The sequence below is a fragment of the Palaemon carinicauda genome, chromosome 27 (assembly GCF_036898095.1).
Source record: "Palaemon carinicauda isolate YSFRI2023 chromosome 27, ASM3689809v2, whole genome shotgun sequence".
In the NCBI taxonomy this organism is placed as follows: Eukaryota; Metazoa; Arthropoda; class Malacostraca; order Decapoda; family Palaemonidae; genus Palaemon; species Palaemon carinicauda.
In genome coordinates, this window is record NC_090751.1 from 82,825,018 (window position 1) to 82,840,017 (window position 15,000).

The 15,000-nt window shown below is 40.5% G+C and overlaps 2 protein-coding genes across 6 annotated transcripts in view; one reads left to right on the forward strand and one right to left on the reverse strand.

Annotated features, from left to right (window-relative positions):
- LOC137620773 (G-protein coupled receptor GRL101-like) overlaps positions 1 to 15,000 on the reverse strand; it is a 131,493-nt gene that overhangs the window by 37,379 nt on the left and 79,114 nt on the right. For all 4 annotated transcript variants that reach the window (XM_068351195.1, XM_068351197.1, XM_068351198.1 and 1 more), the window contains exons 3-5: positions 14,841 to 15,000; positions 14,596 to 14,706; positions 12,653 to 12,769 (exon numbers count right to left, since the gene is read on the reverse strand). The exon at positions 14,841 to 15,000 is cut by the window's right edge and continues 281 nt beyond it. In XM_068351195.1, the coding sequence (XP_068207296.1) occupies positions 12,653 to 12,769; positions 14,596 to 14,706; positions 14,841 to 15,000 (388 nt within the window). The remainder of the gene's footprint in view (positions 1 to 12,652; positions 12,770 to 14,595; positions 14,707 to 14,840) is intronic.
- LOC137620774 (G-protein coupled receptor GRL101-like) overlaps positions 1 to 15,000 on the forward strand; it is a 256,667-nt gene that overhangs the window by 25,948 nt on the left and 215,719 nt on the right. The window lies entirely within an intron of this gene.

Below are 15,000 nucleotides of genomic sequence, written 5' to 3' on the forward strand. Positions count from 1 at the left end.
CTGCGTCTTCTAAGTTCGCAGCATTTATGCCCAATTTTTATCGTCCTCAGATTTGGCTATTCTACTGGTTAATCCTAAATCTATGTCGTTAATGTAGATCAGAAATAGTAATGGTCCAAGGATGGATCCTTGAGGTACTCCACTTGTAATACCTGTCCATTCTGAAGCTTCTCCATTGATTACAATCCTCTGTTTTCTGTTTGTTAGCCAATTTTCGATCCATTCAGCTGGCTCGTCAGTTATGTCTAGTGCTCTAATTTTGGCCATTAACTTTTTATGAGGAACTTTGTCAAAAACCTTTTGAAAGAGAAGATATATGATGTCTATTGCCCTGCTTTTGTCATAAATCCTAAACATGTCGAGAATTCCAAAAGATTTGTCACACACGATCTCTTTTGTCTAAAACCATGTTGGATGTCTATCAGAAGATTGCTTTTCTCTATATTCTACTATTGGAGAGAGAGAGAGAGAGAGAGAGAGAGAGAGAGAGAGAGAGAGAGGTATTCATTTATTATTTGCTTACCTAGAAGTAGGTTGTATCACTTGTAGAGAGAGAAAGAGGAATAGAGACAGAGGGGTTATTTCTTTGTGAGTGTACCAAGAAAAGTAGGTTGTGCCCCTTACACACACGCAGAGAGAGAGAGAGAGAGAGAGAGAGAGAGAGAGAGAGCTTCTTCATCCTTTTCCGCAAAAGTACTTAGCAGAGTTTAATCAAGGAGATTAGTGTAATAGCAATAAAATTGAAGGATGTACGTAGAAGAGAAGACTTCGCATGATTTATTTAAAGAGATATTTCTCACCCTCAAACTGCCATTGAATATCTTATCAAGATAATAAATAAGATACTTAAAGGAGTACACGTTAAGTACCTATTGACGGAAACCCCTTCAGATTACCTTTCTCATCCTCAAATTGCCATTAAGTAATCCATTATGATATTCATGGAGTACCCTTACTGTAACCCCCAGGCTCCAAAGATCACAAAATTCCTTGCCCTGTTAAGGACGCAGGAGGACCACCTTCCCTCTAAGAGCAGCTGGGGCGCTGCGGCCTTGGATGCCAATTTAGTGATACGTACCAAGACTTTGCCTGACGAGGTATATTCGACCCCCAAATTGTTACGTATTTGCATTGTTTGTTTAACTTGATGCAAATGGTTATTTCAGCTTTAGTGGGATCTTTCTTCTTGTTCGGTTCATTCTTTGTTTTGCTGTTTTCCATTCCTGGTAAGCTGATAAAGATATGAGGTACAGCATACGAGCACACACACATACACACACACTCACACATACACACACACACACACACACACACACATATATATATATATATATATTAGACAATATCCAAGGCATTGTTAGTTCATTATATACGTAGAATAACATACTCAAGTACCTTATATATATATATATATATATATACATATATATATATATATATATTATATGTATGTATATATACATATATACAGTATATTCATATATATATATATATATATATGTGTGTGTGTGTATGTGTGTGTGTCTGTGTGTGTGTGTGTATTAATATATTACGATACATCCACATACTCACACAAGCATGAACACCCACCTCTCTCTCTCTCTCTCTCTCTCTCTCTCTCTCTCTCCGATTTTAGTGTTTCTGTGTATCTGATGAGTGAAAACCAGCATACGTTAACAAGGTGAAGCTGTGACTCAGCCCAAAAGTTTTCCGGGATGAAACTGTCTTCGCTCAAATTGTTTTTACGATTACCTGTACACTCTACATTCTTAAATGATACGATTTGTGTTTATGATATACTGAATACATCCCGCTTTATGAAAGAAACTGTATTTAGGTCATGTTAAGGGATTAGAAATGTGACCTTGGGACAGAAATATTCTTCAGGAGAGGAACTTCTAAACTTCAAACTTGCAGCAAATGTTTTTATTTTGAACAGGCTGACATAAATCACTTTTTATAGTTTATAGATGAAATATCTATGTTAATGTAGCCACCTGTCTAAGAATATTTAATATTGTTCACTACTTCTCGTGTAGTTTATATATTTCCTTATTTCCTTTCTTCACTGGGATATTTTCCATTAGGCTATCGGAGCCCTTGGGTTTATAGCATCCTGCTTTTCCAAGTAGGGTTGTAGCTTGGCTAATAATAATACTAATGATAATAATAATCTGAAGGTTTCCTGTATCAGTTTAATATCCAGGGTTGAGGCATAGCCTTTGCAACGGCGCCTCTTGTATCGCCATCAAACACCCGGGTCTAAGTGTCTTTGATTCTTGTTCTCTGTTGAAAAGACCTTATCAATTGTGAGAGGATAGAGCGAGGATTCGGCATGTCTTAAAATGGAATGTTTCAGATATACGTTGCTCAAAACATTCCAACTTAGGAGATGATTACATCCTTAGTTGAGAGCCTTGAAGGATAAATGGCCTCCCAGGTCAAAACTGCACTTTCTCTCTCTCTCTCTCTCTCTCTCTCTCTCTCTCTCTCTCATATGATCTGAAATATTGACATATCACGATTAGAAAAATATAACAGAGCAATTATTGCCCTGGTACTTTTTAAGCTTTAATTAACTTGACCTTTAAAAAAAAAAGAATCTGAAAATATGTTTGATGCTAAAACAGTAAACTTTGTATAGGGTTCTACCCTACTCATTTCATATGATTGCTTATCTAAACAGAAGTTTTTAGCAATTAGAAAAACACCAGAAATTCATCAATCAATCCAATGCTAACTAATGTAAACAGGAACTAATAGAAATTCCTCCTGTCTTTTCATAGAGATTGACGCAGCAGACTTTTTGAAAATCCCCCCCCCCCCTCCTTGCCTCAAATGCAGGATCAGAAAATAGAAAATAAAATTATGTAAGTACACAAGATACTCAACTTACAAACTTAATTAGTTCCAAAAAGCTAGTTTTTGGGCTCAAGCCATGTCGTCCTGATGGAAGGTTCCTAATAGTAGCTTTCAATGAATATATGAACTACAGTGATATTCCCAGAGAATTTACCTTTAGGTCTCCAGAATTCTAACTCCTGGCGCGAATATCCTTGACATTCTCTTAAGGATATCGCATAAGTCTGGGGACGTATATCTTTATACGACACATAGCGATCTTCACCCTGAATAGCGTTTTCACCTTGAGGGGGAAGAGTAGCAATTTTGGAAGGGGAGCCGTTATAAAGGTTACCCTATCTCCCATACTACTATTGAGTATCAAGATGGCGCCATATTCAAGATGGCGATCATTTCCTAATTTCCTAGTTTCCTAATTTTGTAGCGAATTCGCACGGTGGTGTTCCCTGTTGATCTAACTTTTTCGATCGATTCTGCGAGGATTATTATGCAATCTCCAGCTTCTTTCGCCTCTGCAAAGTTGGGTATTAATTCTTTACAATGTATATATTTCAGCTCCTGTCTCACAGTGAAATTAGAGTAATTTATTGCGCTTAGGAGCTAGGCCTGTTACCGGAGGCGCCATGTGGGCTGTCGTTCGTTAGGCATGTGTTATTTAATTTTGAAAGCTATTTAGGCATAATTATTTTCCTCTTTGTATCTCGATCGTATACGTTGGAGTTTCGGGGTTTTAGGTAACCGAGATCTCGTCTTGCTTATGTAACATAACCTAGGCAATGTAGTATACTTTCAGATATTTCCCCGTTTACCCTCGTGTATCGTTTTATCAATTCAGCGGAGATAGACATCTCCTAGAATTATTATATAAACCGATAATTGTCTCCAGTGAAGATTTGAGTGTAATACCTCCTTCCCTCTGTGTGTAGTCGTAGGCTACAACCCTAGTTAGTCTTGCCTTCGAGTAGACACTCAGGCTTGACTGGGCTAGTGTTTTCTGTCTCTTCCCTTGGCCAGCAGATAGCAGGCTTTGGGTTTCAGTCAGAACCTCAGAGTATATGGTCTTTAGCCGGCAGCTGGCCGGCAGGGTGAATAGTCATTCCCCTGCCGGACTAGGCTGCCGGCATAGGAGACTAGACCTCCCTAGGCCGCACTTGAAGTGGTTGTATGATGCCGCCATCTTCTCCCTGCGATCTAGAAAACTAGTCCTGTACTCGCAGACTCTAGGCTGAAGAATAGACATTCTTCTGCCGCCTGGGATGGCACAGGCACTGGAGCTCTGTTTATCCCTTGTTGAGAGGAGGCGGCAAGTCTGCCGCTGTCCCCTTAACTGTATTGGCAGACCCTAGGCTGGAGAATAGATATTCCCCTACTGCCTAGGATGGCGCCGATACTGAAACAGAGTTTCTTAGGAGTGTGGTAGGACTGGCAACCCTGCCGGCTCCTTACACACCTCATACAGGACCCTTTTCCCTCCCCCCTCTGTCCTTTAGTGGTGGCCTAGCCATCACAACCCTTTGGGCCGTTGTCCTGCAATCCCACCGCTTGCCGGCTTAATAGCTGTTTACTGGCTCCTGGCAGCCGACTACTGTGGCCATGCCGGCTGCCGGTGGCCATGACGGTTGCCGGCGGCCATGACGGCTATGTCCGCTGCCGGTAGCCAGAATGGCTGTCGGACGGAAGTCTTTTCTGTCACCAAGGTTCTTCAGTCTTCCCTTGGACTGGCGGCCATAAGTCCTGTTGCCGGGGTACTAACCCGGGGGCCGGCGCTGACTGGTACTGACTCAGCCGGCGGCATGCCGACTGTGCCTGTGCTGCTGGGAGCTAGCCTGTCAGCCATATGCCGGCTAGACTATGCAAGTCCTGTTGCTGGGGTATTAACCCGGCCGGCGGCATGCTGGCTGGTACTGACTCTTCCGGCGGCATACCGACTGTATCAGTGCTGCCAGGTACTAGCCTGCCGGGCATATGCCGGCTGGACTATGCCGGCAACGGTACTTGTGGTTGAATGGAAGCCTGAATGATGCATTCTCCCCTTCCATTTGAACCTTCTTTCTGGTGAAGGCAGTAAATTATATATTTACATCCTTATTTAGTGTAAACATACACAGTAATAAGACAGTCCTTCACTCCATGCTTTCTCTCTCTCTCTATCAGGTAGTATGCCAGCCGGACTGTGCTGTCGGGGACTAGCTATGCTGGCTATACGCCGGCTGAATTATAGTATGTTTATACAGTAGTCAGTATAATTGCAGTATAGTATATACTGCAGATAGAAAACTATTGTATGTATTATACTAGTAGTTATTTCCAAACATATCTTGGGTATCCTTGCCCAGGTGTTTGCTGAGACCAATCCTATATTGAAAGAATAGAATTTCTTTAATACTCTGATTAGAAATCAGTTTACATTTTACCTTACAATATTAAATAATTTAGAAGGGCCAGTGGTTGTACATTTTCTATCCTTAAAGGTTAGAACCCTTATCTTTGAGCTTCCCTGATCAGGAAACTCTATGGTTTTAATATTGGAAGGGAAGGTCACAGCAAATGGGCTGGGTAAGATACACAAATATGTGTCTTTTCTAATTTCTAGCCCAATCGGTGACATGCTGGCTGGACCGTGCCGCCAGATGCTAGCTGGCTGAACTACAGTATACTGAACTACAGTATATGATTATACAGTAGCCAGTATTTTGCAATATAGTATATATTGCAAACAGAAAACTATAGTATTATTATACAGTAGTTAATCTCTAACATATCTTGGGTACCTTTGTGCAGGCTTCTGCTCACACCGAACCTATATTGAAAGAATAAAATTCCTTCAATACTCTGATTTGAAATCAGTTATCCTTAACCCACAGTATTAGATGATTAAAAGGGTCTGTGGCAGTGTACACTTTTCTATCCCTAAGGGTTAGAACCCTTTTGTTCAAGTTGCCTTGATAAAGGAAACTTTATATTCAATACTGGGGGGAGGTTACAACAATTGCTTGCAAGGGATACACAAATATGTCTCTCTCACTATTCCTTTCTAGCTTACTATCCTAAGCTATAACAATTAAAAGATGACTATTACATATTGCTTATCAGGTGAGATAAACAATTGTATACTCATTCTGCTTTCCTATCTTTACAGGTGGAACCCCAGATGAAATGTGATGCAGTCTTCTGCAATATTAAGAGTAAGTACTTTTATGGTCATAATGCATGAAGGTCTCATGTCCCCTGCAATATTATTTCCGAATCCCTGCAATATTGGGACCCCCAAGTTTGTAATATCTGTCGGACATTAGTGTCTGAAGGCTTTGATAATTCCAAGTCAATGAAGTCTAGGGATGTGGCACGTAAGAAACTACGCAAATGGGTAAGAAGGTTCCAGAAGATCTCTCCAGGACCATACCTACCTAACGATAGGATGCGTAGCTTACTGTTCCCAAAGGCAAGTAGTGAAATAGTGGTGCCCCAGGCACGATTTGCACCTCCCTGCATCCAGATTACCATCGGGATGGAGGGCAGGGAGGCACCCCTGGAAGAAGATGATGATGTCGTGTCGGAATTGCTTCTGTCAGTGCCGGGCTTGGACCCGTTAACCTCGACGTCTTCACCTTTTACCCCTCTATTAGACAAAATGGCCCAGTTACTGGCCCATCTTATGGGTCTAATGGAAAACTTTCGCAAACAAGGCAAAACAAAGGAAGCGAAACTCAAGACAGAGCATGAAGCTCCACTCATCGCCTCCCGAGGGTTATTCAAGCAACCCAGAGACCAAGACCTCCCGACATGCTCCAAAACCAATCCCTGGAGGTATGCGGAGCTTAAGCCGATTTTAGATGGCAAACTCTACTTCTCAGAGAAGATGGGAGCTGTTCCTTTAGACGAAATCCAGTTTTGGCCAAGCTTTAACACTTTCCCTGATTGCTTCATTCGACTGAAGCATGAACCAACGTCAGAAAAAGAAACAGAACCGAAGGAAGTCATGGTTCTCGACCATGATAAATGCACAGGCTATCTTGTCAAGTAGCCTGAGAAAGGCGGGGTTACTCCTGGTCGAAAGTGTTCGCACTGAGTAAGAGACACTCTACCTTTCTTTCTCCTGCTTCAATAGCATTCCCCTTTACATGGAAGGCATTTAAATCTGTTACCATGGCAGTGGAGGCAGGCAAACCGTGTCCTGCACTTGAGGAGTGCAAGCCTCTGTCACTAGCCTTGCCCATGCAGGAGAAGGATTGGAAGAAAGTCCACTTAACCTTTTCAGTAGGGAAACTAGATGCGGACATCACTGGACGACAGTTTAGAGAGAATCTCCCTAAACTTACTGAGTTTCTTTTGTGCAAGGAAAAAGAAACAAAGGAGAGACTTGCGGCCTCCTTATCCCTACAAAACTGCATAGAGATGTGTTCAGCCCATTGAAGTACCCCAGACATGCTCATGGTCTTGGCCAAAATGCATATTGCCACCTTATTAAAAGACCTATATGCCTTTATGAAGGCTAGGAGAGACTGTAGGGAGTTTGTGTTCGCTGCTGCAACAGTGAAACATGAACCCAGGAAGCTGATATTTTCCAACATCTGGGGTAAAAACCTCTTTCCAAACGAGGTAGTCAAAGAGGTAATCGAGAAAGCCGCCACGGAGAATAGGAACCTTCTCCAGAAGTGGGGCATCTCTTCAAAGAGGAAGTCTTCCACGGATGTGGGTCCCCAACCTAAAAGGAAGACGAAAAGGTCTAGACTTTTTCGTCGGTCTGTTCAACAACATCCCACAGTTTCTATGACCGCGGTGCCCCAGGCAGGCGGTCGAGGAGGTAAACCTTCTGATCAGTTGAAGCAAAGAGACTTTTCTGGTAGGAGGGAGGTTCCATTAGGATCGTTGGGCCTTCGATCCTTGAGCCCAAGGCCTAATCAAGATTGGACGAGGATGGAAACTAGACATGCCTCCACCATCATTTCCTCTACTCTTCCAACACTCCAACCCCGTTTTAGAAGAGTAAACCCTATAGCTCCAGAGCATACAGTTGATAAGGAAAGCAAAGTCCATCGAATTCCAGGGAAGGCTGTTTTGTGTTCCCAAGAAGGACTCAAGAAAACTCAGAGTCATTCTGGACTTGTAGCCACTCAACAAGTTCAAAAGAAACAGCAAGTTCAAGATGTTAATCCTTTTACACATAAGGACCTTATTACAAAAAGGGGCGTTCACAGTCTTGATAGACCTGACAAGTGCCTATTAGCAGCTTCTAGTCAGTCGCCCCTTCTCCTCCTACCTAGGATCTATGTTATAGAAGATAAAGTACGTCCTAAGAGCCATACTCTTGGACTAAACACAGTCCCAAGTATCTTCACGAAATTGGCAGACACAGTCGTGCAACAACCATGCCTAGAAACTGTTCAGGTAAGAAAGTACCTGGACGTATGGCTGGTGCGGGCAGCACCCGAAGTGGCTGGTCTGCAAGCATCAAAAGAAGTAACCCAGTTCCTGGAACATTGGGGATGCAAAATCAACTTCAAGAAGTCTTGACTCACTCCAGCTCAAAGGTTTCAATGGCTGAAAAACCATTGGAACCTGAGGTCACACTGTCTCTCCTTTCTCTTAGGGATGTAGAAGGAGATCGCAGGGTCTGTCAAGAGACTACGGTAATCCGTCAGGATTTCAAGATGCTAACAGGAAAGAGTACTGAACTCTCTCCAGTTCGCAGCAGTGACAGACCCAGCATTAAGAGCACAGCTGAAAGATGCGTCAAGAGTCTGGAGAAGATAAGCATCAAACGCTCGAAGAGATCTTAAATGATCGATATCGGTCTTACCTTGATCGCTTCTCAACCCATGGTTGAAGGCCAAATGCCTATTGAGGACCGTGCTCTTGCAACTACCTCGACTATCGAAGATCATCCGTATGGATGCCTCGATGGAAGAATGGGGAGTTCACTCCCATCAGAGGAAAGCCCAAGAAACTTGGTCATCTCTACTCAAGGCCCTTCTCATCTACTTTTTAGAAGCCATGGCAGTCCTGTTGAGGTTGGGGAAACTCTTTCCACGCAGATCAGGCCTCCTCAGGCTGATCTGGGACAGCGAAGTGATAGTGAGATGTCTGAACCGACAAGGCTCGAGATCGTCCCATATAATCTAGGTGATGTTAGCCATCCCTTACATAAAGAGATGGCACCTATCAGCAGTTCACGTACAAATGATCCGCAATGTGATAGCGGATGCCCTACTCAAGCTCAAGCCAATAGAGTCAGAATGGTCCACAGACGCAGACCCATTCTTTGCCAGATTAGAACAAGTCCCCAAACTGCAAACCGACCTCTTCGTGTCGAGCGTCATCAAGAAACTACCTCAATATGTAGCCCCATACAAGGACCCTTTGGGGAGATAACGGACACCATGTCTCTAGTGTGGAACGGATGGACCCGGAAATTCCTGTTCCTTCCATCCAATCTCCTGCTGAAGGTCCTCAACACGCTGAGATCCTTCCAAAGAAAGGCAGCTCTAGTGGCTCCCAAATAGTCCAAGAGCAACTGGTTCCCTCTAGTGAGAAACCCAGCACTATCTTAGAGGGTTCCGAAGTTAATTGTCTTCAATTCATCACAGAGAGCCCAAACCCTTCATTTCATGATTTTCTCGCCCTAGCGGTTAAGAATAGATTTGGGATCTCAGAAGGCAATATAGACTTCCTAGAAGAATAGAAGTGTAAGTCAACCAGAAGACAATATGAATTGTCTTGGAAAAAGTGGGTTGCTTTTGTTAAAGCAAAAGGACCGAAAGAAATTTCAATAAACTTCTGTCTGTCCTTCTTTATCCACCTTCATAATCATGGTCTGTCAGCTAACACGATAACTACGTGTAAGTCAGCCCTAACTAGACCTCTTCTATATGCCTTTCAAGTGGATCTGACGAATGAAATCCTTAATAAGATCCCGAAGGCATGCACTAGGCTTAGGCCAGCAGCTTCTCCGAAGAACTTCTCGTGGTCTTTGTACAAGGTCCTACATTATGCCTCATCTGTGAACAATGAAGATTGTTCTCTCAAGGATCTAACCCAGTAGGTTATTTTCCTGTTCGCTCTAGCCTCAGGGGCTAGAGTTAGTGAAATAGTAGCCCTATCAAGAAATGAGGGCCACATTCAGTTCACAGAAGTGGGAGAACTGATCTCTTTCCTGATCCAACCTTTCTCGCCAAGAACGAGCTATCCACTAAAAGATGGGGTCCCTGGAGAATCTACCCTCTGAAGGAAGATGTCTCTTTTATGTCCAGTAGAGTGTCGAAAGGTCTATCTTCATAAAACTTCAGATTTCAGGGGAGGACAGCTCTTCAAAGGAGAAACCTCAGGATCAAACTTATCCCTAAAACAACTGAGGGCAAAGGTCACCTACTTCATTCTCAGAACAGATCCTGACAGTACCCCCGCAGGTCATGATCCGAGAAGAATTGCTTCATCACTGAACTTTTTTCAGTATATGGACTTTGAGCGTCTTCGCTCATACACTGAATGGAAATCATCCACAGAGTTCTACAAACACTACGCTAAGCAAGTCCATGAACTGAAACATTATGTGGTGGCGGCAGGTAGTGTATTAAAACCTGTCGTCTAGGGCTGCGATGAACAGTTAATTGATTGGGACTATCAATTAGGGTGAAAAGGTGTTGTCACTTCCAGTGTGATACCTTTTAAGTGAGTGTCAACATGGTGACACTGTCTGTTAAAAATCTCAGGTCTGGAATTATACAGATAATACTTGTGCCATGTGTACGTAGTACACAGTGTTGATAATATACAACATCTACAGAATTTATAGTGGAAAATTTTTTTAAAATTTTCCAGTTTTAGAGTGGAACTCATCATTTCTTCCCTTGCAGGGAAGGAGAAATATTTTCTGTATACGTTGCACGTATAATTCCTTTAACATGTTACATTCGTTTCACTCGTAATTCCATTCAGTCATTTATTCAAAATAAATGTTTATTAGAATGTAATTGTGTCCTTTCTCGCACTGCAATTTGCACATTAAAGATGCCAGAGTTCTTTTACTTGGTTATTTAAGTAAACCTGATATCATTGTATGCTTACAAACAATGGATATAGTTGACACTGATATTGTTCCGACAATATATTCAAACTGTGAGACCGTTTGTATGTCTGGTGGATACTTATGTTTGTTCATACAATATATGCTAACCTTGAGGCCCCTTTTCTACTATCTAGTATGACTCTTCCCTGTAGGGGGCAGGAAGCACTAAACATGGTCCATGATTAGTGGTAATGACGGATAACGGTAACATCATTTGTCTCAATGGTCCAGATGACTATAGAAAAATTGTCCCAAGGTTAAGGCACCGATGAAAATCCACAGATACAGTACTTTCTAGTAATTAACTGGTAAACTTCCATCAGGATAACATGGCTTGAGCCCAAAAAAACAGATTTTGAGCGAAACAAAAAATCTATTTTTGTGTGAGATAGCCATGTCGTCCTGATGGACCCACCCTCCTTTACTATAGAAAAGGCCTTCGTAGAATCCCCCCCCCCCGAAACTACTATATCTGTAGCACCATGCTCAATGCTACAAGGAATGACCGCCATCTTGAATATGGCGCCATCTTGATACTCAATAGTAGTATGGGAGATAGGGTAACCTTGATAACAGCTCCCCTTCCAAAATTGCCACTCTTCCCCCTCAAGGCGAAAATGCTATTCGGAGTGAAGATCGCTATGTGTCGTATCAAGATATATGTCCCCTGACTTATGCGATATCCTTAAGAGAATGTTAAGGATATTCACGCCAGGCGTTAGAATTCTGGAGACCTAAAGGTAAATTTTCTGGGAATATCACTGTAGTTTATATATCCATTGGAAGCTACTCTTAGGAACCTTTCATCAGGACGACATGGCTATCTCACCCAAAAATAGATTTTTCGCTTCTCTCAAAATCCGTTTGAAAGTCGAATTGTTTGCTGGTAAGTCGAATTTTGTTAAACTTTGGTCTAGGATAAGCCTAACCTGATTTACATTCCTATGATTTTCAGCTACAAAAGTCAACAAATAGTCAGGTTTCATATGAAATAGATATCAGGTTATTACAAATATTGTTTTGCTTACTATATTTGAATTATATAATATTGTTCTATTATAGGATTTCTTCACCTTATCTTTGTTATTTTCATTTGGATTTATGTTAGTATCTCCGAGTGTTTGTAAGTTGAAGACCTTCTGTATACATATAAAATTACCTCCAACTTACAACACTAAAGATGAGAGGGTCCTTTACTAACCCTCATCCTCTGTTCCCCAAATCTAGCTACGCCCCTGTAAAGAAACTTGCATGCTAACTCTGAGGCTCCGGAACTTTTCCTCTTCTCATTTGTCCCTTAAACTCCCTAGCCTTTTTTTTTTCATTCTTTCTCATTATTATTATTATTATTATTATTATTATTATTATTATTATTATTATTATTATTATTATTATTATTATTTGCTAAGCTGCAACGCTAGTGGGGAAAAGCAGGAGGGCTTCAACAGGGAAAATAGCCCAGTGATGAAAGTTTAAGAACAATATCAGCATTAAGATAAATCTTTAATATCTAATCTATAAAAATTTCAAAATAAATATAGGAATAGAAATAAGATAGAATAGTGTCCCTGAGTGTACCCTCAAGAAAGAGAACTCTAAACCAAGGCAGTGGACGACCATGGTACAGAGGCTATGGCACTACCCAATATGTTTTTTACCCACATCAAAACAATTCATTCTAATTAAATTTTGAATATTCATATAAAATTAAAAAGGCGAACTTACGGCAGTTTAGTTCATCTTTCCCGTCGACGCAATTGTTCACAAAGTTGCAGGCCAGGTCGACCGAGATGCAGGTTCCATTGTCACATTGCAGGTGGGATTCCGGACATTTGTACGTTTCTGGTAAAATAAAAGGAGTAACGATTCACTGATACACTTTTAATTAGCATTATATATATATATATATATATATACATATATATATATATATATATATATATTTATATACTGTATATATATATATATATATATATATTTGTGTGTGTGTGTGTGTGTGTGGGTGTGTGTGTTTTACAGATATAAATTTATATACATATACACACACACATACACACACACACACAACACACACACACACACACACACACACACATATATATATATATATATATATGTATGTATGTATCCATATGCATTTTTCCCATCATACACACATGTATATATATGTATATATACAAGTGTGTAAGAGTGGAGGTAAACATACATATATATATATATATATATGTGTGTGTGTGTGTGTGTGTGTATATGTATATATATATACAATAAATAAATATATATATATATATATATATATATATATATATATATATATATATATATAGTCACTATATATGGTAATTAAATAATAAATGATTGTTTTTATATAATAAATTAAAAAAGTAAATATCCACTAATTTTAAAGAATCTGGGCCAGAAAAAAACGGACACTATGGAGTTACATGGATGAATTTTTTCGTGATTTGAAATATCTAGACGAATTTTAATTACAAGTACCATAACAGATGAAAAAGAATTAATCAGTCAATAATCCAATACAGAATATAATTTTTCACTGTTGGGTGACCAAGCCTGAAAGGCTAATTTTCATCTTCATAATTTATGCAGCTTAGATACTAATATCGAGCTGCAAAATGTTAGCTCTTACATACGAATTGCAAAAGATATAGATGGGATTTTCCAATTACAATGAAATGCTAAGCGTTGTCAAATGAGGGAATTAAAGATTTTGTATCTTTCAAACACAGACTTCCCGGTGCAAAGTGTTTACATGTTCAATGGTCTGCTGCTAAGTGGTGTGTTTGCGCAGTTCAAGAGCCCTCAAAATGAGGTACTATCGGTGGATGCTAATAGATGGTAGAAAAATAAAGAGTTGTCTGCTACTAAAATACAAAGATAATACGAAATCAGGAGAATTATAATAAAAAGAAAGTAAAATTGAAATCTAAACTAACACTACTCCTACTATTACTATCATTGAGCAATAAAAAAATCGAAATTTTAAACCTCAACACATTTCAAAATTGAAACTCACTCCTACCATTCTTTGTCAAAGGCCTACAGATAGATGAAAGATATGTTCCTTCCTCTGCGACATGGCCTTGCCAAATTATAGTGATTTTTCTTGTCGAGAAAAGGTGATATTTGTGTCATTATATCTGTCAGAGAGACGTGACCCAGGGAGGAGACATAATTCATAACTGTCAACTCTTGGCAAACGGACAGTTTCGGGTTTTGTAGCTTCAATAGGTCTTCATATTATGCTCCAATAGTCATAGGCCTAAGATCCAATATTTATAGGCCTAAGAGACAGATTGGGTGTAAAGTAGGGGGGTTGATATATGGTCTACACCTCCCTGTCCCAGGGCTACCAGAAATAGATTTTTTATTCAAGGCACATTTTAATTTTAGGTTAGCAAGAAAATCTCACAGTAGAATGGGTGAACATGTACTTAATTCTTACTAAATATGAATAAAAATTATATATATGAAGGACTTATGCAAGAAACGCACTAGCTTATAAGTAAATAAAAATCACTCATTCTGATGCCCAAAGAGCTAAGGTCTGTATATTTGAACGATGTTGAACAACACGGTCTCGGTTTGGGAGCTAGATCAAGTGTAGCTTAACGCCTTCAGTCACAGCAGTACTTTATTCCACTTACCACAATCTTTTTCGTCCAATCCATCAACACAGTCTTTAACCGCGTTGCACCTTTCATGGATGTCAATGCATCTCTCCTCGGCAGCACACAAGAACTCGTTTGATAGGCAACCTTCAAGGAAAGAAGATAAGGAGATTTATTATTACTGTTGGTTGCGGCCACAACATGATAGATAGATCATATTGAGAGAGAGAGAGAGAGAGAGAGAGAGAGAGAGAGAGAGAGAGCCTTAAGGTCCAACTTACCACAGAGCTTGATGGCTTCATCTGACGCATCATCGCACTCTGGTTTACCTGAACAGACTTCGGTTTCTGGAATGCATTTCCAACGATCCGCGCACATCCAAAAACCTGGATCGCAGGTCTTGAGAAGACGACCTGTCCCATTAAAAATACGCCTCGCTGA